Genomic DNA, 25,027 nt, shown 5'->3' on the forward strand with positions numbered 1-25,027 from the left:
ACTTGACTGAGATTTCTCAAGTTTGAACTGGATAAACATAAACGTGCTTGTCCCCTCAGAGAAATTCGCCATAGCCTCGCGCTGTCGAAGAGTCACCGGGCACAGTCAACTAGAAGTCGCAACCATGCTGTCCATTGAGGAAATACTAGCTCTCGCTGAGCCCAACGCTGAGCTCACAGAGGTGATCCACAACATGAGCTCATCACATCACAATGTTGACCGTTCTCGCAGCTTCAACGGGCCAGCCCAATCAAGGTCGGCGCATGGAACAAGAATACAGACCTCAAACAGATCCGAGGCATCATGGCCAAGGTCCTCGAGGCCAAACTCGCGGCCAAACCCGACCCATCTACCCTGCCCTACGTCGAAGAAGACGTCCGCATCACCGTGAGAGATAGGACAGCGATTGCCGTTCGCATCCACAAACCCAGAGCCGTCGCCAATGATGGCTGTCCTGTTCTTGTAGCGTTCCACGGTGGCGGGTTCGTCATTGGCGATCTGGAGGGCGTGGGTCCCCTCTGCCAGCTCTTTACAACACTCGGTGGCATTGCAGTGAACGTGGACTATCGTTTGGCTCCAGAGCACCCCTTTCCTATCCCCGTGCAGGATTGCTTCGATGCTGTGAAATGGGTAGATCTACCCATCCAGAAGGCCTGCCTGTTACCATGTAGGGATGAGGCTGACACGGGGTAGACCGTCGATAGCGCGAAAAACCTTGGAATTAATTTATCGAAAGGCATTCTCGTCGGCGGCGAGAGCGCAGGCGCTGACTTGGCGTTGGGTGTAACCCGCCTTTGGACCGACGAGAAACAGACGCCAGAGCTGACGGGCATATTTTCGTCCATCTCCGGAGCCGTCACCGAAGACACCGTTCCCGAAACGTACCGAGATCGTTTCTTGAGTCTGAAGCAGAATGCTAGTGCCCCAGTCGTAACCGCAGACTCGATCGAGTTTATCAGAGGTAAGGATCATCACAAGACGACAGCAGCACTCTAGAGGCTCAGAGTAACATCGTGCTAGAAATGTACAAGCCGGACCCGAGAAGCCCGGTGGCGTACCCTGTCATCTCGCCGGACCTGAATGGCATCCCTAGAACGTACTTCCAGGCTTGTGGGCTGGATCCCGTGCGAGACTGCACGCTTATCATGGAGCAGGTTTGGAAAGATGCGGGAATACCAACCAAACTGGATGTCTATCCTGGTCTACCTCATGGATTTTGGGCACTGTTTCCTCAAGCAGACTTCAGCAAGAAACACCAAAGAGATCAAAAGGCTGGTCTGGAGTGGTTATTACACAAGGACTCGGCATAGTTGACTTACACGGGCACCAACATGACTCAGGTCATCACACTTCCCTCCCCAAATTAGAACCTTTTTATACATTATCATAGTTTCTTATCGAGGAAGTTCCCATATTACCGTAAGTAAATTGATCACAATCCGTGCCAATAAAAGTTGTTGAAGCGAAAACGCGTCGTTGAGAAAAAGAAAGTTTAAATGGTGATAGGGGCGCCATCCCTGGAAATGTAGTGGCTTTGACCCCTGTAAGCTCCAAACTCAAGTGGAGCCACCCCTGCAACCTCTCAACGCGCTCTCGCCCGCCAGACGCGACGGACTAAATGGAAGGAAATCTGGGGGTGGTCGCCTCCAATTGACATCACCAACGACGTTCGAGCCTCCCGTCTACTATTTCGCATCGTCTCCCAACACCCCAAAACAGGCCGCCAGCTCCCGCAAGCACCTCTGGTCCAATATGGCGCCCAAGTCGAAACCGCCCGAAAAGAAGCAGCAGTCGCTCACAAACTTCTTCCAGCCAAAGACGGTCAATGGCCTAGCCGCCGCCTTCCAGAAGTCGCAGTCCGAAGCACGAACGAGCCCGCCTGAGTCGCCGGATTCCTCGCGCAAGCGCCCCTTGGAGGAGGACACGGATAGGGCCAATAATGGACCCGACAAGACCATCAAGAGAGCAAAGGGTGAAAATGGGGACAAGGCCAATGCTGCGGATCGGGGCAAGAGCTCCTTCTTCACTCCAGGAGCCAAGCCACCCGCCGAGTCTGAGCCCAAGTCCAAGGCATCTGCAGCTTCCTCTAGGACGGGACGGTTCGCCTACAGCCAGGCTTCAGACGTGAACGAGGAGGAGGATGAAGAGGATCAAGACCCATCCACGAAGCAGCGCAAGGAGGAGTTACACAAGAAGTTTGTCAAGAAGCTGGGCCATCCGGACAGCATGCTATGGCGGCGCCGGAGGCAAGATGACAACGAAGCCGCTGATGAGGAGGAAGGCGAAGGAGAAGAAGACGAGGACGAAGCTCCGCCGCCGCCCAAGGCAAAGAAGGGCGGTGCAAGAGCAAACAAGAAGCTCACTCCCATGGAGATCCAGTTCCTCGACATCAAGCGGAAACACCTGGATACAGTCCTCATCGTAGAGGTGGGCTATAAGTTCCGCTTCTTTGGTGAAGATGCCCGCATTGCCGCCAAAGAGCTCAGCATCGTGTGCATACCTGGCAAATTCCGCTACGACGAGCACCCCTCTGAAGCACATCTGGAAAAGTTCGCCTCTGCGAGCATCCCGGTACATCGTCTGCCGGTTCACGCCAAGCGTCTCGTTGCTGCTGGTCACAAGGTCGGCGTGGTACGCCAGATCGAGACAGCCGCATTGAAGAAGGCCGGCGACAACCGCAACGCCCCATTCGTTCGGAAGCTGACCAACGTCTACACAAAGGGCACATACATTGACGAGAATGGCGAACTTGAAACGGGCGGTGATGGTGGCGCTCCTTCGGGTGGTTATCTGCTCTGCATCACCGAGACTCCCACCAAGGGGCAGGGCACCGACGAGAAGGTCGATGTCGGTATAGTAGCCGTACAGCCAACCACGGGCGACATCATCTACGACACATTCGAGGACGGCTTTATGCGCAGTGAAATCGAGACCCGACTGCTGCATATCTCGCCGTGCGAATTCGTCATCGTCGGCGACCTTACAAAGGGGTCAGACAAGCTGATCCAGCACCTCTCGGGGAGCAGCACAAACGTATTTGGTGATCGCAGCCGCGTCGAGCGTGTCCCTCGAACAAAGACCATGGCCGCCGAGGCCTACTCTCACGTCACACAGTTCTACGCCGACAAGCTGCAGCAGACCCCCGATGCCGATGCCTCGGCTCTCCTGGAGCGCATCCTTCACCTCCCCGAGCCCGTCACCGTCTGCCTCTCCGCCATGATCAGCCACCTCAAGGAATACGGCCTCGAGCACGTGTTTGACCTCACCAAAAACTTCACCAGCTTCTCCGCGCGCCAGCATATGCTCCTGAACGGAACGACACTCGAGGCTCTCGAGGTCTACCGCAACGCTACCGACCACTCGGAGCGCGGTTCCCTCTTCTGGGCTCTGGACAAGACCACTACCCGCTTCGGCCAGCGCCTCCTCCGCAAATGGGTCGGTCGGCCTCTGCTCGACGTCGCCCGCCTCGAGGAACGCGTGGCCGCCGTCCAGGAACTCGTTGACGAACAGTCCTCCGCAAAAGTCGACCGTCTGCAATCACTCCTCGCCGGCACAAAGACGGACCTCGAGCGCAGCCTCATCCGTATCTACTACGGCAAATGCACCCGCCCTGAACTCCTATCCGTCCTCCAGACCCTCCAACGCATCGCCATGCAATACCCAACCGTCAAATCCGCCGAGGCAACAGGCTTCACCTCCCCCCTCATCGCATCCGCTGTCCTGTCCCTCCCCCAGATCCTCGACCTCGTCGTCTCCCACCTCGACAAAATCAACCCCGAGGCCGCCCGCAAAGACGACAAGTACAACTTCTTCCGCGAATCAGAACAGACGGAAGACATTGAAGACCACAAAATGGGCATCGTCTCGGTCGAACAATCCCTCGACGAGCACCGCGGCGACGCCGCCGCCTCCCTCAAACGCAAGAAACCCGTCGACTACGTCACTGTCTCGGGCATCGAGTTCCTCATCGAGGTGCCCAATACGGACCTCAAATCCGTCCCGGCCTCGTGGATCAAAATCTCGGGCACAAGAAAGCTCTCCCGCTTCCACACCCCCGCCGTCGTCCGCCTCATTGCCGAGAGGGACCAGCACCGTGAAGCCCTCGCCGCCGCCTGCGACGCCGCCTTCTCCGCTCTCCTCCGCACGATAGCAGACGCCTACCAACCTCTTCGCGATGCCGTCTCCTCCCTCGCAACCCTCGACTGCCTCCTCTCCCTCTCCCGCGTCGCCGCCCTCCCGGGCTACAGCAGACCAACCTTCCTCCCCTCCACCACGAACAAACCCACAATCTCCATCGCCCAAGGCCGCCACCCCATCGCAGAACACACCCTCTCAGATCCCTACATCCCCTTCACCACAACCCTCGCCTCCCCCTCCCCGCTGGCCCACCTTATCACGGGCCCCAACATGGGCGGCAAATCCTCCTTCGTCCGCGCCGTCGCCCTCCTCGTCCTCCTAGCCCAGATAGGCTCCTTCGTCCCCGCCGACGCTCTATCACTAACCCTCACCGACGCAATCCACGTTCGCATGGGCGCCCGCGACAACCTTGCCGCCGGCGAATCGACCTTCATGGTCGAGGTCTCGGAGACGGCGCGCATCCTCCGCGCCGCCACCCCGCGCTCCCTCGTCATCCTCGACGAGTTGGGCAGAGGCACCTCCACCCACGACGGCGCCGCCATCGCCCACGCCGTCCTCGATCACGTAGTCCGCGAGAACAGGTGTCTCACCCTCTTCATCACGCACTACCAGAATCTCGCCCGCCTAGCCGAGGGCATAGGCGAAGGCCTCGTCAAGAACGTCCACATGCGCTTCACCGCCGCCCGCAGAGCCGGGGCTAGGGCGGAGGAAGGCGACGTCGATGCGGATGATGATGAGGCGGGTGCTGACGAAGAAATAACGTTCCTGTATGAAGTTGGAGAGGGTGTTGCGCACAGATCGTATGGACTAAACGTGGCTCGTTTGGCTCGCATACCCCGCAAGGTCATTGATGTTGCCTCGCAGAGGTCGCGCGAGATGGAACAGGATGTAAAGGTTCGGAGGTTAAGGGGCACCGCTCGTCTTCTCACCGAAGTCCTTGAGACGAACCCCGACCAGCTTGATCATTTGATCTCAAACATTGAGCAATTGTAGGCAAATATATCACGGACAATCAAAAGTAAACATATGTACTATGAATCCTTGTGTTATTTCTCGAAAGTGCGTCTGGTGTGACTAGTTGACGCGGTATGACTGCGAAAGACCGAAAACTGCGTTATCTATAGCCTCCTTTGCCTCCCGAAACAAAAAAAAGTCGATGGGTAAAGTCCTAGAAACCTGGCGGGGCTCTTTGCAGTGCCACCGCTTATGGATGTTCCACCACATTCCCCATGATTTCTTGCTTGAAAGTATCGCGCAAGCCTAGCAGCATGTGTCCTATTCCCGCCCTCTTAACTACCCTGTGTTCCACCCCGACGCCATTTGAGCGAGGATCCGCAAGCGAGTTAGTCGTTTCCAGAGGAAGGCTCACCCCGCGTCACCCCGAGCTCAAAAGTGGTCCGGTGATGTAAAGGAACGCAGGAGAAGATTGCGTATCTACTCGAACAACTGTGGGGTATCAGCACTGCCCAATTGCGCCTTCGCCAGAACGTCAGACTTACTTGAAAAGAAAGAAACCGAAGAACGAAACCCAGATAAAGAGTCTGTTAAAACCCCAGATCCGCATACCCAACTTCCCCGCGGTGGTGGCTTGTGATGAACCCATGTCACCAACGGGAACGTTGTCGAGTCGCGCAACTAGGCCCCATGTCCATTCTGGTACACGCCCGAGCCCTGAGCGTGGTCATGGTGGCCGTTGCCGAACGTGTTCATCATGGGCATCTGCTGAGAAAACATCATCTGCTGATGATTGTGATTGGCATTGATGGGGTTGAATCCATGGTGGCCGGCGCGCAACATTGGGTTACCCCAGACCGGGTTGAGGTGGTACATGTCAGGCATCGAGTATCCGGTGAAGATGTTAGGGTCCATGTTGATGGCAGTGGTCATTCCAGCCTGGTTCAAGTGAGTGTTGTTGACACCATAGAAGTCAATGCTGGTCATCTTGTGTTCCTGTACACCATTGTTATTTTCCTTTCCTGTGAAAGTTCGACGTGAAAGCTGCTTCGCAGCCGGAGTAGGAGAGGCCATGCTCAGATTCGAGTTCGCGTTCATCGACCGGAGGGGTATACGATTGCGGACGTCGAATCTGCGCACATAGGGGTTAATACACAACATTACTAACATGATGAGAGTTTTCGGGGATGGACCTAGGCTCATCCTTCACCGTAGTCGAAGCTTTGGTGCCTATAATCTGACTTAGTGGGTGGGCAGGAAGACGAATATAGTACAGAGACTTACCGGCAGCGCTGCCACCTTGGAACACGTCGGAGACGCGATCAGTGACGGTGAAGAACTGGTCGTTAGGACCCCGGTCGGGACCTCCAATTTCCTTGTGAGATTCATCAAGCTCGATCATTCCGGCGTAGCCGAGAGTATCGCTGTCACCATCGGCGGTGCTAGCGATGTCGCTCGTGACATCGAACTTCTCCGAGAGGGACTCGCTGTCGAGCTCCGAAACTTCTTCCTGCTTGTAGAGACCATTCTGGAGCTGCATAGCCAAAGCAGAAGATGCCCGGTGAGCGGCTTCGTCAGCGAGCTCCTCCTTGACAACAACTCCCGAGGCATTGCCATCCTCCTCTGCGGCACCGCTACGTCTCTGACGACGTCTAGACTTCTTGATGACCTGTTTGAGCGATTGAAATAATTAGTAAGATACTGCTCTGCATCATAACATATGCTTTGACTAACCGGGCTTCCCTCAACAGAAGGGGCATCATAGACATCACGAGTTCTCTCGAACTCCAAGTCCAGGTTTGCCACGATCTCCAAGGTGGTGATCGCCTGAGACGAAAGCTCCATCTTGCGAAGCACAGAGGCGTCCTTGCGCTGGTTCCGCTGCTTCTTCTGATCAGGGGTGGCGGCATCAAAGATGCCCATGCCCGGCCAGACGGTTCCCTTGAGTCGAGCAGACTCCAAGTCATCGGGACCCCACTCAATGGCATCATCGGTAGGAGTCGAGGCCGAGGCCAGATCATCGTTGTCACCATAGTATGTGATGGCCTGCTGCTGGCCAAGAAGTCGACCGGTGGGAGGAGGCGTAAACATGGAGTCATCAGCCTCACGCTTGACAAGGGTCGAACGAGCCTTCTTTCTCTTGAGGGTCTGTCACAGTCAGTACATGAAAAGTTCTTTGCTCGACAGGATGCCTACGAGAGAAGTTCCCTGTCCAGATCGCGAGAAACCTCTCGCCTTTTCATCCTTGGCCTTGAGGCGCTCTGCAAGCATACGCTCGATACCATAGTCCTTGTACCACTTGTCGTAGGTGGCAACTTTGTCCGCGGCGGCGAGATCCTGAGTGGCGCGGATTCTCACATCGTTTTGAGTCTGAAGGTGGCCCTTGGAACTGAGGTGGGTCAGAAGATGGGAGAGGTCGGAGAAGCGCGGGGTGCTCGTGCAGACAAGGCAGACGAGGGGAATTCCAGGACTGCCCGAGCGCTTAGGGTCGTCGGGTGGATTCTTGGAGCTAGGAGCCTTGCCGCTGGCCTTGACAGTGGACGACTTCTCGATCTTGATAGGCTTGAGCTGCTTGTTTCTGGATCCTTTGAGGATCTTGACGGGCATGACATCGTCGGCCTCGTGGGCTGCGACGGCGGCCATGTTCTGTCCAGAGTCAGCATTTGCAGCCTCTATAATTCATGGAGCCAGTCGTAACTGACTAGCCGTCTTTCCATGGTCTGAACAGAGCGAGTGGGATGGAAGACAGGCTTGTCTGCTCGTAGTAACCAAAACACAAAACGAGGGGAGGAAGAGAACGACGGATATTTCGAATATCAGCAGACAGAGGAAGGGCAGCACCCAGCAATGAAAGCCAAGGAGTGAAGTCGAAATGCTCAGTGCAAATGGGAGGTGTCAGTGGAAGCAAAGGGTGGCTGTGATGGGAAGAGGAATGTCGATGATTGGGAACATCCGACGAAAGAACCTTACGGATGTGTCGATAACGACTGTTGTGCCATCCAAATGGAAGGTTGGGCATAGACTCCAGATAGGAGAAGGGATGTACTCACGGCTTGAGCAGCAAGAGCCGCCTGACGTCTAGGAGCCATTTCGGAAAGACGGGAAGAATGATGTTATCCATAGTAACAACAAGCCTGCCGTCCCAAAATGAACGGAGAAGGTACGCTGGTATGAGATCGAAATCTGGCAAGAGGTGGTTCTTGAGGTTCAGGTACTCTTTCCTGCAAAATACATTCGTCAGTGGCAGAAATCTTTGAGATGAAGGAAGCTGTGACACCGGCTCTTTCTCAACAGTTGGAAACCCTGATGAAGGAGCAGAGGCAAGTCCCGGTCTTGTCACCTGACGTAAAGGGGCAATGTCACTTTGAGGAAGGCATCGGCAATGCGGACCCTCAAGCCTCCGGTATGAACGTGTTGTCGCCGACCATCTGCCCATTGGCCCGGGAGAATGACGGCAATTTGATCCTGAAATTGCCGTGCGATTGGTGACCCCGACCGTGCCGCAACGGACAAGCCTCACTCGCTGGATGAAGGTGAAAGACTTACCAAAGTACCACGGATTGAGCTTAAGTTGAGAGATCAGCTGTTGGTTCTGAAGACCACGGGAAACAGACGGGTTATCGTGTGTATTTGGGTTCTATGAGATTGGCTTCGTTAGTAAGGACTTCTCTCCAAAAACTCGTGGTTCTTCAGGCAATGGCTTACCGTGTGTCCTGAATACAGCCAGAAGACTCTCCGTAGTCGCGTATCTTGCTGAATTTCTGCGCTGATTGATAGATTGTATCACCAATCCAAGGAACTAGATTGCTTCTGTATGGAAAAGTAAGTAAGAGTGAACCAAGACTGTCGATGTGTTTGTAGAGGAAAGAAGAAAGAGTTTGAGCCCAGAGAAGAGAAAGGAGAAGAGAAGAGCAGAGAATAGAGCGGGTACAAGAAGCCCAGGGCTGTTGCCCTTCCTCAGCTGTAGGACCAAGAGGGCGGGAGCAGAGACTGGCTCTCGCCATTCCTGGATGAACAGAACTGGCGGGAGCAGAGAATAGCTCTCGCCATCATATGTTGACAAGATAGGCGAGAGCAGAGAGTAGCTCCCGCCGTCTGAAGTCCAAGAAGAACAGCAGAATCAGATCCTAGCTCTCGCCGTCCCAAGTTGGACAAGACTGGCGGGATCAGAAGCTAATTCTCACCGTCTCATATCAAGCGAGATCAGAGACTAGCTCTCGTCGTCCAAATTTGAACAAGGTGGCGAGATCAAAGACTGGCACTTGCCGTCTCAACTTGAACAAGACTGACGGGATCAGAGGCTGGCTCTCGTCGTCTGACCTTGGACAAGACTTGCACTCGCCGTCTCAACTTGAACAACACTGGCAAGATCAAAGACCAGCTCTCGCCATCCCGGGTTGAACAGGACTGGTAGGAGTGTCTTGAACCAAGCATAGCTCCTGAAGCAGGAGCAGAGACGAGCACTCGCTGTCTCTGTATTGAAGAAAAGGGGCCAAAGTTGGAGCGCACTTGAAGGTGGCTCTCGCCTCTTCAACTTGACAGGATATTAAGAAAAGAAAGTCAGGGAATTGTTTTCCAGCACTTGCGCTTGCAAACGTGTCTGAACAAACCACTCAGAATAGACAGTATCACCCACATCGTGAGGAATCTTCAGATGCCCAAGCGTTGAGACGGAAAGGGCATTTGAAGACGAATAATAGAACAGAAAACTTGCGATGAGAACCTTGCTCGGACGGGGCATCTGAGGAATGAACGGTTGGGACGATCAAAGCGTTGCGACAAAAGCAATCGTTCGATGAAAAGTAGACCGTGACGAGAACAACATTCGATGGTGATGTTCACCAGGAAGAACAAGAGCAGTGAGATCAAGCCGAAGGACAATGGTTTGCAACAGAAGGAGACGGAAGAGACGGACCAATCTGAATGGTATTGCATGAAGGGAAAACAAAGACGAGAACGCGAAAAATGAAGCCAAAGAAGGTGTTCGGTGATGATTTTGACATGAAAATAAACAATACCACGTACCTAGTCCCTGAACTTCCTGAGAAACGGGTGTGGAAGTAGAATCTGGTATTTCAAGTGCTTTTTGTCAATGCGTATCTGCGAATTGCTGACATTCCCCCGATGGGTAGCGGGAGGAGGATGAGGATGTTGGTCCAGAAGCAGTGCTTGGAACTGGGATTTTGCGAAGGTTGAAGGCGATCTGATGATGGTCGTACAGACGAATCTGGGACGGGAAGAAAAACACAGATGCGACGGTGTCGTACAAAGGGTGTATTTCGAAAGAAGTGGAAGTGTCGGGACAGTGTTGTAATCGAAAGCAGAGAGGAAGGAATACCTGGACAGGCGACCGAATGAGACGATCAAAGTCCAAGAGAATGGTGTGGTTGTTGGTGAAATCTCCAAGAGGTTGAAGATATCGAGACTTCCGACGGCGTGGAGGAGGAAGATGGGTTTGTTGTGATGGAGGCGGAGGGCGAAGTATGAGAGACGAGAGAAAGGCCGACAGACGCGTGTGGTGGGGCCGCTCGGTGAGCGGATGGGTGGTCTTCCGGAGTGGAGGGCATCACCACGAAGCTAAGCCTACACCGACCGCAGTGCACGTGACTGGGTGGTTTGATGCCGAAATAGGATATGGGATGAGGGTCGGGCGGTGTGAGAAGTCTTGGTACCTTACAAGGCTTCGAGATGAGGGTTCAGCGGGCGAGCCAGTGAAACGCTCCAGGCGTATCAGTTCAACCTTGAGGTACCTTAGTGCAGGCGGTACTTCTGGACGAGATGAGGCTATATTTTCAATGGCCATGAGGTCAGAAGCAACTACATATGCCTAAAGTACATTTGACGAGGATGATATCACACTTGCAACAGATATTTGACTAAGCCTTAGACTGAAGTAGAGCAGTAGGGAGTGTGAATGGAGAGGAACGGGAATTTGTAGATTGATTCACCTTCCAACTTTAAGAACAAGTTGGCGTAACGGTGACTGGAATGACTCGTGTTGTATTATGAGGCTGATGATGGATTGTTTTACGTATCATTAAATTGCTCTCATGGGTATCTTAAGCTTTCAAGTATCCCAGGGGCTATCTCCCAGCAAGTCGTAAATGAGGCTACGTAGACTGTGGACAAGCCGACACTATTGCTCCCTTCTCGACCAGCATCCTCATACCTCTACTACTGAGGCAGGCCACAAGTCTACTTATGTGAACACATATATCGAGAACCAGGCGCCTGACCTTAAGCCATCATCCATCCGCTAACCCTTCCTATATTCCGTCTCAACAGTTCACGACGACTTCCTCCCAAGCACCCGATCAATCGTCGGCTTCGGCATACAATACACCGGATCAACCACCACCGTCCCCGGATACCCCAACAAACTCAACCCCGTCATCCCAAAGCACGTATGCCACACATCAACCGTATTCCCCGGCCGATCCGAAATCCCGCCCAACTCCGGATCCTGACACTTCAGTATGAACGCAACAAGCTTGCCCCGATCAATCCAGTGCGTCCGCCCGATAATCTCCAGACTACTCAACACCCACCAGCTATAACACACGTCCTCGTCCTTCTCCGGCCTGCCATTCAACCCGCCCCCCGCAACCTGCCGCTCGCTGAGCCACCGGCCCAGCTTATCCGCCTCCACAAGGTCCAGACGCCCCGCGATGGCGAGCGCCGCAACGCACGTGAAGATCTGGCCCGAGTGAGACTCGTCGCCCGGGCTGACGCCGTACCCGCCGTCAAAATTTGTGCAGGCGACAATGTGCGCGACGGCCTTGTCGACGTCCACGAGGGAGAGCAGGCCCAAGAGGGAGAGGGCGTTGAAGGCGCCGTACAAGAAGCGCGTGTCCTCCTCGCCCCATTCGTCTCCCGCAAAGGTACCGCTTTCACGGTTCTGGAGGTCCGCAATGACTTGAGATGGCGAGTGTTAGCCCACTGCCCCCAAAACCTGTGACGTAGTGAGAGTGCTTTAATGTACTTACACTTGCCAACCTGCGCCTTCCCTTGACCCTTACCCCTCGCCTCCAACTCATCCAGCGCATCAATCATGACCAGAATCTGAACGGCACTAACAGTGTACAACATATGCGCGTCGTGGCCCGGCGCGGCCCCGAACCCCCCGCTCTCATGCTGACACGAGAGCACGAAATCAATCGTCTCGTCCCGCGGGAGAGCCTCCGGGTGGCCGAGGAGGTGCAGCGCTACCAGGCCCCAGTAGAGGCCGTTGAGGCGCAGGTGCTCCGTCAGCCAGTAGTCGTACTCGTCTTTGCGGGTATCAAGGCTCTGGACGTATTTGACGTGCGCCGCCGTCGCCAGCTTCAGCTCGTCTGGCAGGTTCTCGAACTGGGCCGCCATGACGCCGCCCTTTTTCTCTTTTGGTTTTCCCCCTTTCGTGTGACTTGATCCGGGCGTTCGTATCTGAGGTAAGATCAGAAAAGATTTATGGAGAATTAAAACCGAACCAAACTTTCTCAATAATACCTAGGCAGGCGTGAGAGGATGGATGAAGTGAGGTCGTTCGCTTAGGTAATGGTGGTGCAGGGCCGGTACGCAGGGTTCTGCCGACTGCCGGGCCGTGAAGTCCATCTAGTGTGGGGTGACCTCGCCGCCCTCACCGAGGTGTGTAACCCACCCCATGCTTAACGGATCCGAAGGTGACGTCCGTGACGTCTTAAGTATCCGGCAACTTCTGGCCGTCTCTTACCTTACCTTACTTGGTGATAGTCTCGCTCACTCTATGCGGTGATGCACCATGACCTTATCTACCTTAGTTACTGTACTTGAAAGGCAGCCAGCTGAATTGCCAACTGGGGTCAACCGGGAGTTGGGTTTAAGGAACTCATCAGTTGACCGAGAGACGGACCTGAGAACCAAGCTCATCTTTAACCTGGGATCGTTAAACAGGATTAGGCTGGATTCTTGGCACCATACTACATGTCCGCCATGCAAACTTACGATCCCCAAAGCACCGCAGCAAGATCGGATTATTTTTCGTGATCCTATCATCTTCCCGAATCCATTCGTGGCAGCTCTTCTAGTAGGAGTAGTGTGTAACAAATAACTACCTCCGCCAAACTGAGGAGGATGATGCTTGGCACGGCTATTGATGGTGGCTGGAACCCGGTCTTGCAGAAACTTGCCGTCCAATAAGTGTTGAAAGACGTACTTGTCCTGGAGAGGTAACGAGATGGCGGAGAAGTACTTTAGGCTCTGGGATCGACGACAAGGAAGGCTTAGAAACGCCCTTTTTCCGATCTCATCTTGGATGGATGTGGATTACGCAAGACCCATCATCAAAAGATCGCAAGTACAGACGGGGTCACCAGAGCCGCCCTTGACGGCACCGTACACAGTAGAAGAAGGTGGCTAGGACTGGGCAGTTGGAAGGAGATGGTGCAGGCTTGATCCTGCGAATAACCTCACACCCCGCCGGGCGAACTATGACATATCGGGCACCCTCCCTTTTGAGACGGCTTGGGCTAGAGCCAGTTCTCCCGAGGAAGAACGCAGCGTTGTTGGGCCCGAATCTGCGCACCCAGACTCTATGTAAAGGCGGGTCCTCGCGGGCATAACACAGTACTCCGTATCCGTACGAGAATACGTGCCACTTCCATATTGACAGCTGGAGCCATCACCCAGGCTTGTGCCAGGCCAGGAGCAACGGAGGCGAAGCCACGCTGCCACGCTGCCATGTGCGCGTACCAACCCTCTTTTCTGGGTCTTTCCCGTCCGGACACCGTTCGGGGCGTTGTTGACATTTACATATCGTGCCCACGCCTGCGGGGCTTTTCCCAGCGTTTGTCGAAGAAACACTACCGAGTTTCAGAGTGATCGGTTGTGTGCCTGAACTAAGCTCCTTTCGGACAACGGTGGTGTACGTTGGCATTCAGGCCTGTGCGAACCATGACGCCGTTGTCAGAGACCAAGTACTTCGTAGGCCCTGAACGCAGAGTGCTATCCCCTTTCCATGGTAAGGCTCTGGGAGACTTCGTTCATGTCCTGTCGCTCATGTTGCTAGAGCTGGTGTACGGAAGTTATGGCTGTAAAGCTGCTTTGCGATACGGCACAAGCTAGCTGTATCCTCGACTAGGCTTGAGTCTGTCAAATCATAACCGAGAGAGATCGCCGCGGCAAGTGGGTAACTCATCGTTGATATTTAGCAACCGAACCCGCTATCCGCCCGCGAGGCACTTGACCGCTGACGACACGCCGTGGGCTTGGAGTTGATTATAGTGCTGCGGAAGTTCCCAACTAGAGCAAAAAACGCCTCGGGCAAGTGAATCTGCGAATATCTCGTATCGAACGTAAGTAATCTCAACCGTCCTCCGTTGTTGATGCCGAGGCCACTTCTCCACGAGAAGCCATACAGCGAACAGTGACTTCCTAGTATTGGCTGTGATAGATACTTGATACCTTGTACACGCTTCCGTTCCGTCGATCTCTAACCACCTTCATTGGCAACGCGGGACTTGATATCAGTGAGAATGACGACAGCTCTAGCGTAAAGTTCGGCAGAGTTTCTACTTCTTCTGCGCCATGACCCGTCGTCTCGTCCCTCTGGATAACTTTGCTCAAAATAAGCCCTCTGACCAAAGAGAGTGCACGTTTTCGGCACAATCTTTTGAGATAAGGCTTAAGCCGGCACGTTGCGGCAACACTTGACGTGCTCGGTTCGAAACGAAAGCCAGAATACGTGCATTGGTTGGTTGCCAACCAGTCCGAGGCTTACGACTTGGGAGGCGATGATATGCTAGATGGCTTCGTGTTGCCTGTGCTTTGCAGATGGACGCGCAGTAGCGCGACTCCTTGCCGTCAAATCAGTGGGCAGCCGGCAAGCTTCTTGTCTTCTTGTCTTCTTGTCTGGCCAGGGAGGCAAGTTGAGCGAGTCGAGCCGAGCTCACCGTTGGACGGAGTAAGGGGATCTTCGACTCGGGCTTCCAAACACTCTGGAAGGGTCTGAACGTGCAGAAGAAACGCACAGAGTGCGTCGATAGCGTGCTGGCTGCGTCGCGACTTGTCACATCATGCCAGATCAGTCTGTTGCTCCGTTCTCTGTCGGCAACGCCTAGCCTCGTCTTGCAAGTGTACATACTGTCGCGGTGTTCTGACCACGTGGTGCTCCATATTACGGGTTTGCTTCAGGCTTCATCCCCTCCCTCACATTTGAGGTAACCCGCTCGTGGTCAGTCACCTGAACTTGCGGAGCGCCTATCGGACTTCGGAGGTGCCGTCATCACGACATATAACGGCGCACAGCTTGATGCCCGAGCGGCGGGACCACAGACGGCCGTACTGCTGCGGAGGCACTGACCGTCTTGGTATTGCCAATTAACGTATCCCGAGATAGACGACTAGAAAGATGACCGGTTCTAAGGGGTGACCGCAAGTTGTGTCATGAGGTAATGCAACGCTTAAAGCTTACATGGACGGCTGCAAGCAGTAAGCACCCCTGGCGTTGCTCACATTCCAGGCGATGCAAAACGTGGCAATCCTAGAATTGACTGCGTTTCAAGAGTCTGGCCTCCTGGCAGTCCAGTGGGCAATGTCCTCCAAGAGTCGAGTTGGATAGGGTATTCATTCAATGCCTTGGCATGGGACACCTGAGGAGCCGACTCCCAGCGAGATCCCTTTCAGCTTGGTGTTTTTAAATCATCTGCAAAAGGCAGAGAACAGACTCCGTCATCGCCATCGGAGCAAGTTTCCTTCATTGGCCGGGATCGTGTTGGGTGCTGAGTCTGAGTATACCGCTTGCGAATACGAATCGTGACACGGACGAAGAGATCACCGATAGGGTTGGGATATGTATCCCCTTTTTAGTACAAACAATGCGCCCAAGCTGGTGGTCGCTATTAACGAACGACTTGTTGGTTGTCGCGAGTCCACAAAGAAGGCACTTGTAAAGGCGACCTGATGGTGAGGCTGGCATGGTTGACTCTGCGATCCAAGACGGCTCGTCCAGAATGGTGCTTGGCAGGTATGGCTTCCCAATAGCTTGAGCAATGTCAATGTCAAACAGACGTGCGCTGCCCAAATCGACACTACAGGAGGACCGGACCACGATCTGTGCGCGGCGACTGGCGGATGAGACTGGCAAGCGGCAAGCCGTTGGCCATGTTCGTTGTTGGTCGACTAAGGCTGTTAATGCAACTAGGCCGCAAGCAGCCACGGTTCTTCGGACGTGTTTGGTGGCAGAAGACCGCTTGAGGTAATTGCAGTGCTGAGGGATAATGGATGGAGCAAGGAGGCAGATTGAAGAATGTATCGGTTTCAATGGCCAGAGCCGCATTGAGGCCTAACCGGCAACGGACGGCACCAATGCACCAGGGTAGACACGCACGCCGTGTCCGTAGAAGCCGACATGGGCGACATGGTAATCAAAGAGAGTTGAGCAACAAGATGAGGGTATTCCAATACGTCGTGTTGAATAAGGTATGGCAAGGAAAGGTAGCATAGGTCCAACACGAGGTGGTGGCTAGCGCAGCAAATGATGTTAGTGTTTAGTTGGAGCAAGGTAGGTACCTAAGCCGCAAATGAAGTGTGATGCGGTGTCAGGCCATTGCGAGAGGGAATCTCAGAAGTCCAGGACATTCAGGAATCAGCACAGCCCGAGGCCCCCACAGCGACCTGCCCAACGTTCTCACCTGGTGCTTGTCGGGATTGACACCACCAGACCAATTGGCAACTACGGCCGGAGTGCCCTCTCTCCCTCATGTGCCGCGTTGTGTCCCCCATTCTTTCCTCCAAGCTCCCCGCCGGGCATCAAGACTCGAATGGAAGGCGATGCCTGTCACCGGGTCGTTACCACCACCCCGGCCCTCTTGCCTTCCTCCGCCAGGTCTCGTTCAGGGTCGGATCCACACCGGGCCATGGCTCCTTCCTGCCAGTGACAGATTTCCCGAGTCCCCCCTCTTAGGTACTGCGTATGTAAATACGCCTCTTTTCGGACGTCTCTCACCACTGTCTGAGGTAACGGCTTGTGACTCCACAGTCTCTCCTCTATTTTTTGTAGGCAGGAGCTCGACAAAAGCAAGCGCCGCGCCTTCCTTCTGAGGTTGGTACCTTAGGGTCTTCCCCCCATGTAGCTGTACCTTACAGATCCTGTGCTTGGCTCCCGGTTCCAGGTACAGGCACGGACATAGACAGGCCTCACGCTGGGCTGGCTACCACCCTCTCCCTTTGGTAAGGTAGGTAAGGTACCTCGGGCACTCCAGGTCTGTAGGGGAACTGTTAGTTTGCAACTTTGTACCCATCAATCAATCCTTGGCCCAAGGTACCAACATCTATCTTCCTTCCTTTCTTTCTTTCCTCTCCCAGTCATTCTGCCCGTTATTCATGTTCAATAATGATTGAAACTTCCTTCACATCCAACCTTTTTCAGCCACCTGGCTGTTCTTATACGGGAACACAATAGGGAACAACCCAGAACAAGTCAAGACAAAGCCGCATCTTTGGTTCAATCGTCCCCAAGCTTGCAATGCCCATCCCATACCTAGTTGCATCAGCCTCCTTTCACACGCCCCGACCTCTCCAACACGGGCGGGCTGCTTTCACCTAATACCTAGCCATACTGTACTTATCTCAAGGAGCCTTGCTTTGTACCTGACCTCACCTTACCTTACCTCACCGGTACTGTTTGGTTACCAACCTACCTGGTACCTTACCCCCCCTTCTTCCCTACCTACTTTCATTCTCACACACCATCTCTCTCAGGTACCATCTCAACTCCATCTTTCATTCACTCACACATAGTCACTCACTCACCCTCTCATCCTTCATCTCCCTCTTCCTCTCTATACTACATTGCACACTTTCATCACCCGCCCGCGCCTTAGGTTATGTTAGGTTAGGTGATCTATCTCTATTTCCTCAATCGCCCACCTACCACAGATTTCCATTCCTTAGCCTGTCTCCCCCATCTGGCACTTTACCCCTTCCACCTCCTGATATCCCCGACAGATGCGTGATCCGTCTGGTCCCAGTGCGCACACCGAAACAGTTGGCCCTCCTGCGGCAGAGAACGAATCAGGATAGGGACCGTTTCTGGGCCTCCTTGCCCGTCCCATCTCAACCTATCCCATCTCATCCCGATCCTGATTCTGATCCTGTCCTGTGCCCTGTGTGTGCCTGTCTCCCCGTCGCACGTCGCACTACTCTCTCTCCTCGCCGCACCAGTACATACACACAGTCTCTCTACCGATACCACTATTACCACTACGAATAGTGCAGCTTGAGCCCTGAGGTAGCCCATGCAGGCCTGGTGCTCTCTCTGGAGTCTGCCTCACCTCATCCACCTCACCTTACTTACCCCGGGCCGCTGGATTCGTACCGTACGGATCCCCAAGCTGGGTGGCCCTGACCTGATTGAGGAGCTCCTGCGCTGCCTCTCTGCTACCACCACCCATCGCCGCCCGCCCACCAACGCCTTGTCTGTGTCGCCGCGCCCTCTGGGTATCATCCTTGACCGGGCCCCCAAAATCTCCTATTTCACTCAGCTACCCGGGGAATAAAAAAAGAGAGAGGCACATTATTAATTTCCTACCATGGGCCGGAAGCATGCACCACAGCCGCTGACGCTGTCTGAATCTCAAGCCTCCTCCGACCAGCCTGAAGACGTGCCGCGCTCTGCTGAAACCCTCGCCTCTGCCGTTCCTCCAAGCGCTGGCTCTAAATCGCAATCCTCTCCCAGATCTCCGCGCTCTCCCTTTAGGTTCACTCCGAAAAGGCCCAGCGCAAGTGGCAAGCAGTCTCTTCAGTTGACCGACGAGCATCGAAACTTTCAAGACCAGGACGACGACGAAGACCTCGAACAGTATCAAGCCATCTCCTCCGCCCTCCACCGCGCCTCCGAAGACACGCCCCCTCGCCAGCATCATCAGCACAACCCCATCAGCCCTCGTCAACAACAGCACCGCCCCGACGAGCCATCCCGAAGACCCTCCAAAGCCGCCGGGTTTTTCTTCAATTTCACAAAGTCTGCCAACAAATCGTCCCATTCTCTCGTCTCCCCCGCGCAGTCGCCCTCACACCCTCAGCGCCAGCACCAGCAACACCAACAGAGCCCGATCCAGTACCCTGACTCGAGAGGCGAAAGTATGTCGAGGGGCCCCGACAATGCTCCTCCCATGAGCAACCAACCCACCCAACCTTTAGGTACGAGGATAACTTTCCTTCTTGAGACCGTAGTGTCCACTGCCTGTGCAGCTGGGGCCCACTACCTGATCCATCCCCCGTTTCGCCTATCGTGAGACCATTTCTTCAGTCGCTGACCCGTATGCCATTTCACCAGCAGATCCGTCCTATGCTGAGCACTCCGTCCAAAAGCCCGCACCCACCCTGCCGTCCCGCTCCGACGTATCTTTAGCCTCTGCTGCCGACTACGATACTTCTCCCGCCCAACCCTCCTCGTCCAAGAAGTCCAAATCGAAGCCATTTGGTCTTCTGAGCCGCAGCAAGTCGCTTCGCGACAAGGACGGCTCAAGCTCTCGAGACAAGCAACCCAGCCCGGTGCCCGTATCGATTGTCGAACCCGAACCGTCGCACACCTCGACGAGCCGTAACCACTCGCTCAACAATACCAGCACTGGACCCGAAAGGTCTGCCAGAGAAATGGTGAACTCTACCGGGCGGAATCGCTCGGAAGACCGCGCGTCGCCCCGGGAAATGAGCCACAAGGACAATCATAGGGAAAAGGACCACCACCCTCGGCAAAACTCGTCTTCACAAAATGGTGGCTTTTTCGGAGGACTGAAGAGTGGCAGAGACATTATTAGCAACCGGTTATTCGGCAAGGGTGGCCGTAGTGGAAGCACGACGGAGAGGGAGCCTGTCATCGACGATGAGCACTACACACTCAAGACAATCAATCTGCCTCTGGTCGAGCAGACGCGTCGCACACGCATCTCGAAGCGCTTGGAGGATTCAAGAGACAAGACGGAGTTTTGGATGCCCGCTTTCCCGTGGCGCGCGATCGACTACTTGAACTATAAGGGCTGCGATGTGGAAGGCTTGTACCGTGTGCCTGGCAGCGGGCCGCAGATCAAGAAATGGCAGAGGAAGTTTGACGAAGGTTTGTTCATCACACATGCGTACGCAAAGCTGGCGCCAAGCTAACCGTCTCTTTCTAGAGTACGATGTAAACCTCTTCGAACAGCCGGACCTCTATGACATCAACATCATAGGCTCCATGCTCAAGGCTTGGCTGAGAGAGCTTCCCGATGAGCTATTCCCTAAGGCGGCCCAGGAACGAGTTGCGAGAGAATGCGCCGGCTACGAAACCGTGCCCCCACTATTGGTCGAAGAGCTGTCGAACCTCTCGCCATTCAACTACTACCTTCTTTTCGCAATCACCTGCCACCTCAGTTTGCTCCTGGCGCATTCCGACAAGAATAAGATGGACTTTAGGAATCTCTGCATTTGCTTCCAGCCATGCATGAAGATTGACGCATTCTGTTTCAGATTCTTGGTCTGCGACTGGCGCGACTGCTGGAAGGGCTGCAAGAACGAGGCAAAGTTCATTGAGCAGGAATATCAACTATTCGATCAGCCACCCCCAAAAGGCCTCTCGGAACCGCGCAAGCCGTCTCGTGAGACGAGCGAGGAGCCTGCGGCCCCCGTAGCGCAGGAAGAACCCGCTCCTGTGACGTTGGACGATCGCGCAGCATCGTTTTCGGAAAGCAGTAAGCAGTCCAGCGTTGTCACTGAGCAGCAGACCAAGGAGAAAGACAGACGGCTAAAAAAAAAGCCCATCCAACTTTCTGAGTCAAACGGCAGTGTCGCATCCAACTCGACGATGGGTACGACGCTGACGATTGACAGCGGCCGTGAGCCACGGGGCTCGAATGACTTGCGGCCCTTGTCACCCATCAAACCCCTTTCACCACTCGGCTTCTAAAACACCATTTTGAGTATCCTTTAGTTTCTTTCTTCCTCGAATACCCAGGCGGAACTCGTGTGTACAGGGAACACTTTAGCATCACCAACAACAACATCACTGACGACATCACGCCACTGACGACTTCCGTTCTTCCTCCTCCGAGCGACTCTCCCTGCCCCGGTCCTGTGCCAAGCCCATATCGGATGTCACCAAAAGTCATGGCATGAACGGATGACTTTGAACAACAGACCGGGTATCTCTTCATTTGCGACACAGCATTATGCTATTTGGTATACCCCCAGGGCATCGAACCGTATCACAAAAGCCGTCGATTTTACCGTTTTCAGGAAACTGCGTTGGCCGAGCTTTCATCGGCATGCAGGTTCTTGAGCAACCAGAGCTAGATCAAGTGTGGCAATCACTAGTAGTAGCTCTAGGTTTGGGTACCTAATTTTTTCCTTCCTTCTTTTGCTTTGGTGAGGTGCCGCGGATATAGCGTGGTTTGGTCTTTAGTAGCATCGTAGGAATTGGGTGAGCGAGGAGCATTCACGAGATGCTGGATGGGGGACGGGTGACGATTCATAGGGCCACGAACAACATGACTGCAGGGGTCGGTGGAATCTCTGTACAATATAGGACTCTTGTATGTAGGACAAAGGGGATGCGCGCGGCGACAGCCACGTCATATGCTCCCCCATTTTGCAAAACAAAATCGGAGGACGAGTTCACAGCAAGACTTGACGGCTTGTAGTAACATGAGTTGTGGCGGGCCGAATCTTGGGCCACAAAGCGCCTCCATTTGCTTTTTGAGATACCGATGCCCTCTTCCTGTAGACAAAATATGCCGAGAAATGATTTTTACCACCATATGAACGCCGTAACCATGTGCCGAAACCCGAAGCATTACACATTCCGCATCCCACGCTTTCCTCTCGCTCGTCTCCTTTACCGCTTCTCCCGCTTCTCGCCGGCCTCGCGCTGGTTCTTTCTCATTTTTCTCTCGTTGCGTTTGATCCTCTCCATTCTTTCCCTCCGCTTGTCGCCCTGCCAGGTGGTGCCCTCCTTGCGCTTCGCCTCCTCCTTGGGATCGACCTCGACGAGCCAGTCGTCCTCGCCCTTCTTGTTCATGCCCTTGTAACCCCACTTGGCGCGCCACTCCTTGGTGTCCTCGTCAAAGACGAGGTTGCGGCGCTGCTCGCGCGTCTTGGGCTTGATCCCGCGCTTGGCGGCGAAGCGCTCCCATTTGGTGGGCTCCTTGGCCACCGGCACGGGCTTCTCGCGCGGGAGAGGGGTCGAGGGGTCCGGGAGGGAGAGGAGGACGCCCTCGGGGGTGCTCTGGAGGGGGCAGGTGGTGAGGAGCTGGTTGATGAGGGCCTGGGCACCGTCGCGGGCGGTGGCGGCGAGGGAGTCTTCGATGGCGGACTTGTCGAGCTCGAGGGGGTTGGGGTCGTTGGCCAGGAGCAGGCCGAGGTCGAAGTTGTAGGGCGTCGGCTTGTTGACTGCGACGGGCAGCTTGGGGCGCGAGATGGGGAGCGCCATTTTGTGTGTATCGTGTTTCCTCCTCGGATCGGTGAAATGTCTTTTCTGTGGGTTTGCGTTTGGGTTTTCCTTTCGAATGGGTTGAATGTGGTAGTTGTCTTATCCGGCGGTTGCGCAGCGTACTGGAAGGTGGGATACTCTAGAACTTTTTTTCCTTTGGCTGGCTGGGTTTAGGAAATTTCGACGGGCGATAACGATAAGAATCGGAACAACTGACACCGCCACGCCGGCTATTGACGCAGCCAATCAACGCTGTAAATTGGCCAGTGCACCTTGTTCCCCAGTTCGCTGGGTGCTGCCAGGGGGTGTGGCTTTAACGTCCCGAGAATTTACCATCGAACTTTTTGGGGAGAGCTTCCCAATCGCACGACGAACCAGCAAAACTGCAAGGGCGAAGTTGCGTCGGACGGAAAACGAAACGCTGGCCGGCATTCATTCGAATGGCATCATAACAAACCAGAGCGGATACCCACCCTACCGATAATCGACTCAGGAAACCGGCGTCCTTTTCTTCCCCCAGCAATTGCACACAATGGCTTCCGCAGCGAACTGCGCGCGGTGCCTCACCAGGCCCACGACCGCCGCCGCAACAGCCCCCCGAATCCTCTCGCAGCGCATCGTCCCCGTCATCACCGCATATGCCGGCGCCTCCGCGGCCTCCTTCTCGACATCGTCTGCCGACGCCGCTCCGCGCACTCTCAAGATGATTGGAAAGCACATCCGTCGCGGCAAGATCAACCAGAACTCCAAGAAGAAGAGGGACAACGTCAGGGTCAAGAAGCCGGCCCCCGGCGAGAGAAAGGCGTTCCGCAAGCGCATCACGCTGAGCAACAACAATGCCCTGGCCGTGGAGGGTCTCAAGGAGATCACAAACGAGACGCTGGCCGCGGCGGAGAGCAAGGGGTCCGTCGTCGGGCTGCCGGATAAGCTGGTCGATCAGCTCCGGACGCTCGAGGCGTTCAAGACGACGCAGAACTGGGGCCTGTTCCGGAGGCCGCATATGCTGGTCAGGGAGGAGACTGTCAAGCTCGCGAGCCGGCTGGATGCTGCCGTCAAGGAGAAGCAGACATTGAGATTGGCGTTGACGGGCGGCAAGATTGCAGGAAAGAGCATGCTGTTGCTGCAGGCCATGGCTCACTCGCTGATGAACAACTGGGTGGTCATTAACATCCCCGAAGGTACTTATCTTCTTTTCTCACAATTTGAGGGCATGTTTTGCGAAGCGTCCATCACTGACCAAGTAAACCAGGCCAAGACCTCACCAACTCCAACGCGGACTACAGCCCCGTGCCCAACACCAAGCCCCTCCAGTTCTACCAGCCCATCTACACCTTCAACCTTCTCCAGACCATCGTCAAGACCAGCGGCCCCGTCCTGGAGCAGTACAAGATCTCAAAGGAGTACCCCGAGCTCCTCCACGTCCCCAAGGACGGCACCCTCATCGACATCGCCACCGCCGCAAAGGAACCCGAGTTCGCCTGGCCCGCCTTCCAGGCCCTCTGGCACGAGCTCACCACCAACCCCGCGGGCCCCCCCGTCCTCCTCGCCCTCGACGGCCTCTCCCACATCATGAAGATCTCGGCCTACCGCGACCCGGCCTACAACCTCGTCCACGCCCACGACCTCACCCTCGTCCGCCTCTTCGCCGACGCCCTCGCGGGCAAGACCCCGCTCGCCAACGGCGGCGCCGTCATCGCTGCCACCTCGCGCAGCAACGCGCCCCGCTCCCCGTCCATGGAACTCGCACTCGCGCAGTCCGCCGCCGCCGCCGCGGACCAGTTCGTCCCCACGCCCGACCCGTACCTCAAGGGCTACGACGACCGCGTCTACGAGGCCGTCCGCGGCGTCGAGACCCTCGACGTCAGCGGCATCAGCCGCCAGGAGGCCCGCGCCGTCATGGAGTACTGGGCTGCCAGCGGCCTCATGCGCTCGCGCATCGACGAGTCGTCCGTCGCGGAGAAGTGGACTCTTGCTGGCGGCGGTGTCCTCGGCGAGTTGGAGCGGGCGAGCTTGCTCAACACGCGCGTGTTGCAGTACTAAATCAGGGATTCTCTGTCCTGTCCAAGAAGGGGAGACTGAGGGAGAGAGAGCAAAACGGTGTAAAGAGAGAGAACGTGTATACATGTACTAGTGTACCAAGAGATGCCTACTTGTAGAAGGGGGGGGGGGGGTAACAAAATTTTGTATTATACAACCATATCATCCAAATTTCATGGGAATTCCAATCTGTTATAACAATGTCTAAAATACCAGAAAAAGTGCGGAATCAGGCCAGAATCGGTCACATGTAGAAACGAGAGACATCTGATGCTAGTTGTTCATTATTTTTTATTTCCATCTCGGACGGGACTGGACAGCTAGTCCACTCGCAAGCGCTCCGCCAGAATGTTCCTCCTTCTCCTTGGTCTCCTTCATCTTCCTCAACAATGTCAAAACCAAAACGCCAAGTCCCAAAGGCTTCTTTTTTACGAGGCAAACTATGAGAAAACAACACAAGATTTGAGCTAACCACCAACCGCG

General features: G+C 54.9%; 7 protein-coding genes across 7 annotated transcripts; 3 read left to right on the forward strand and 4 right to left on the reverse strand.

The window, feature by feature from the left end:
* Nucleotides 1–124: 124 nt before the first annotated feature.
* CCOS01_04473 (MutS domain V) lies at nucleotides 125–5,130 on the forward strand (the record flags this gene model as incomplete). Its single annotated transcript, XM_060452654.1, has 6 exons — nucleotides 125–181; nucleotides 232–630; nucleotides 694–961; nucleotides 1,021–1,309; nucleotides 1,391–1,419; nucleotides 1,562–5,130. 6 exons carry the CDS (start codon nucleotides 125–127, stop codon nucleotides 5,128–5,130), a joined length of 4,611 nt encoding a protein of 1,536 aa, XP_060316612.1.
* A 642-nt stretch (nucleotides 5,131–5,772) lies between these two features.
* On the reverse strand, nucleotides 5,773–8,180 carry CCOS01_04474 (uncharacterized protein; the record flags this gene model as incomplete). Its single annotated transcript, XM_060452655.1, has 6 exons — nucleotides 5,773–6,223; nucleotides 6,285–6,321; nucleotides 6,376–6,760; nucleotides 6,826–7,239; nucleotides 7,288–7,737; nucleotides 8,142–8,180. 6 exons carry the CDS (start codon nucleotides 8,178–8,180, stop codon nucleotides 5,773–5,775), a joined length of 1,776 nt encoding a protein of 591 aa, XP_060316613.1.
* A 3,197-nt stretch (nucleotides 8,181–11,377) lies between these two features.
* Nucleotides 11,378–12,450, reverse strand: CCOS01_04475 (prenyltransferase and squalene oxidase; the record flags this gene model as incomplete). The annotated part of the gene is made up of 2 exons (XM_060452656.1): nucleotides 11,378–12,006; nucleotides 12,078–12,450. The coding sequence occupies 2 exons, from the start codon at nucleotides 12,448–12,450 to the stop codon at nucleotides 11,378–11,380; spliced, it is 1,002 nt and encodes a 333-aa protein (XP_060316614.1).
* A 487-nt stretch (nucleotides 12,451–12,937) lies between these two features.
* Nucleotides 12,938–13,787, reverse strand: CCOS01_04476 (uncharacterized protein; the record flags this gene model as incomplete). The annotated part of the gene is made up of 3 exons (XM_060452657.1): nucleotides 12,938–12,982; nucleotides 13,051–13,355; nucleotides 13,676–13,787. 3 exons carry the CDS (start codon nucleotides 13,785–13,787, stop codon nucleotides 12,938–12,940), a joined length of 462 nt encoding a protein of 153 aa, XP_060316615.1.
* A 4,848-nt stretch (nucleotides 13,788–18,635) lies between these two features.
* CCOS01_04477 (RhoGAP domain-containing protein) lies at nucleotides 18,636–21,195 on the forward strand (the record flags this gene model as incomplete). The annotated part of the gene is made up of 4 exons (XM_060452658.1): nucleotides 18,636–19,245; nucleotides 19,382–20,161; nucleotides 20,220–20,915; nucleotides 21,011–21,195. The coding sequence occupies 4 exons, from the start codon at nucleotides 18,636–18,638 to the stop codon at nucleotides 21,193–21,195; spliced, it is 2,271 nt and encodes a 756-aa protein (XP_060316616.1).
* Nucleotides 21,196–21,913: 718 nt separating this feature from the next.
* On the reverse strand, nucleotides 21,914–22,507 carry CCOS01_04478 (ribosome biogenesis regulatory protein; the record flags this gene model as incomplete). The annotated part of the gene is made up of 1 exon (XM_060452659.1): nucleotides 21,914–22,507. The coding sequence occupies one exon, from the start codon at nucleotides 22,505–22,507 to the stop codon at nucleotides 21,914–21,916; it is 594 nt and encodes a 197-aa protein (XP_060316617.1).
* A 532-nt stretch (nucleotides 22,508–23,039) lies between these two features.
* Nucleotides 23,040–24,547, forward strand: CCOS01_04479 (uncharacterized protein; the record flags this gene model as incomplete). The annotated part of the gene is made up of 2 exons (XM_060452660.1): nucleotides 23,040–23,685; nucleotides 23,757–24,547. The coding sequence occupies 2 exons, from the start codon at nucleotides 23,040–23,042 to the stop codon at nucleotides 24,545–24,547; spliced, it is 1,437 nt and encodes a 478-aa protein (XP_060316618.1).
* Nucleotides 24,548–25,027: the final 480 nt, after the last annotated feature.

The sequence above is a fragment of the Colletotrichum costaricense genome (assembly GCF_030867565.1).
Source record: "Colletotrichum costaricense strain IMI 309622 chromosome Unknown Scaffold_4.1, whole genome shotgun sequence".
Lineage (NCBI taxonomy): Eukaryota > Fungi > Ascomycota > Sordariomycetes > Glomerellales > Glomerellaceae > Colletotrichum > Colletotrichum costaricense.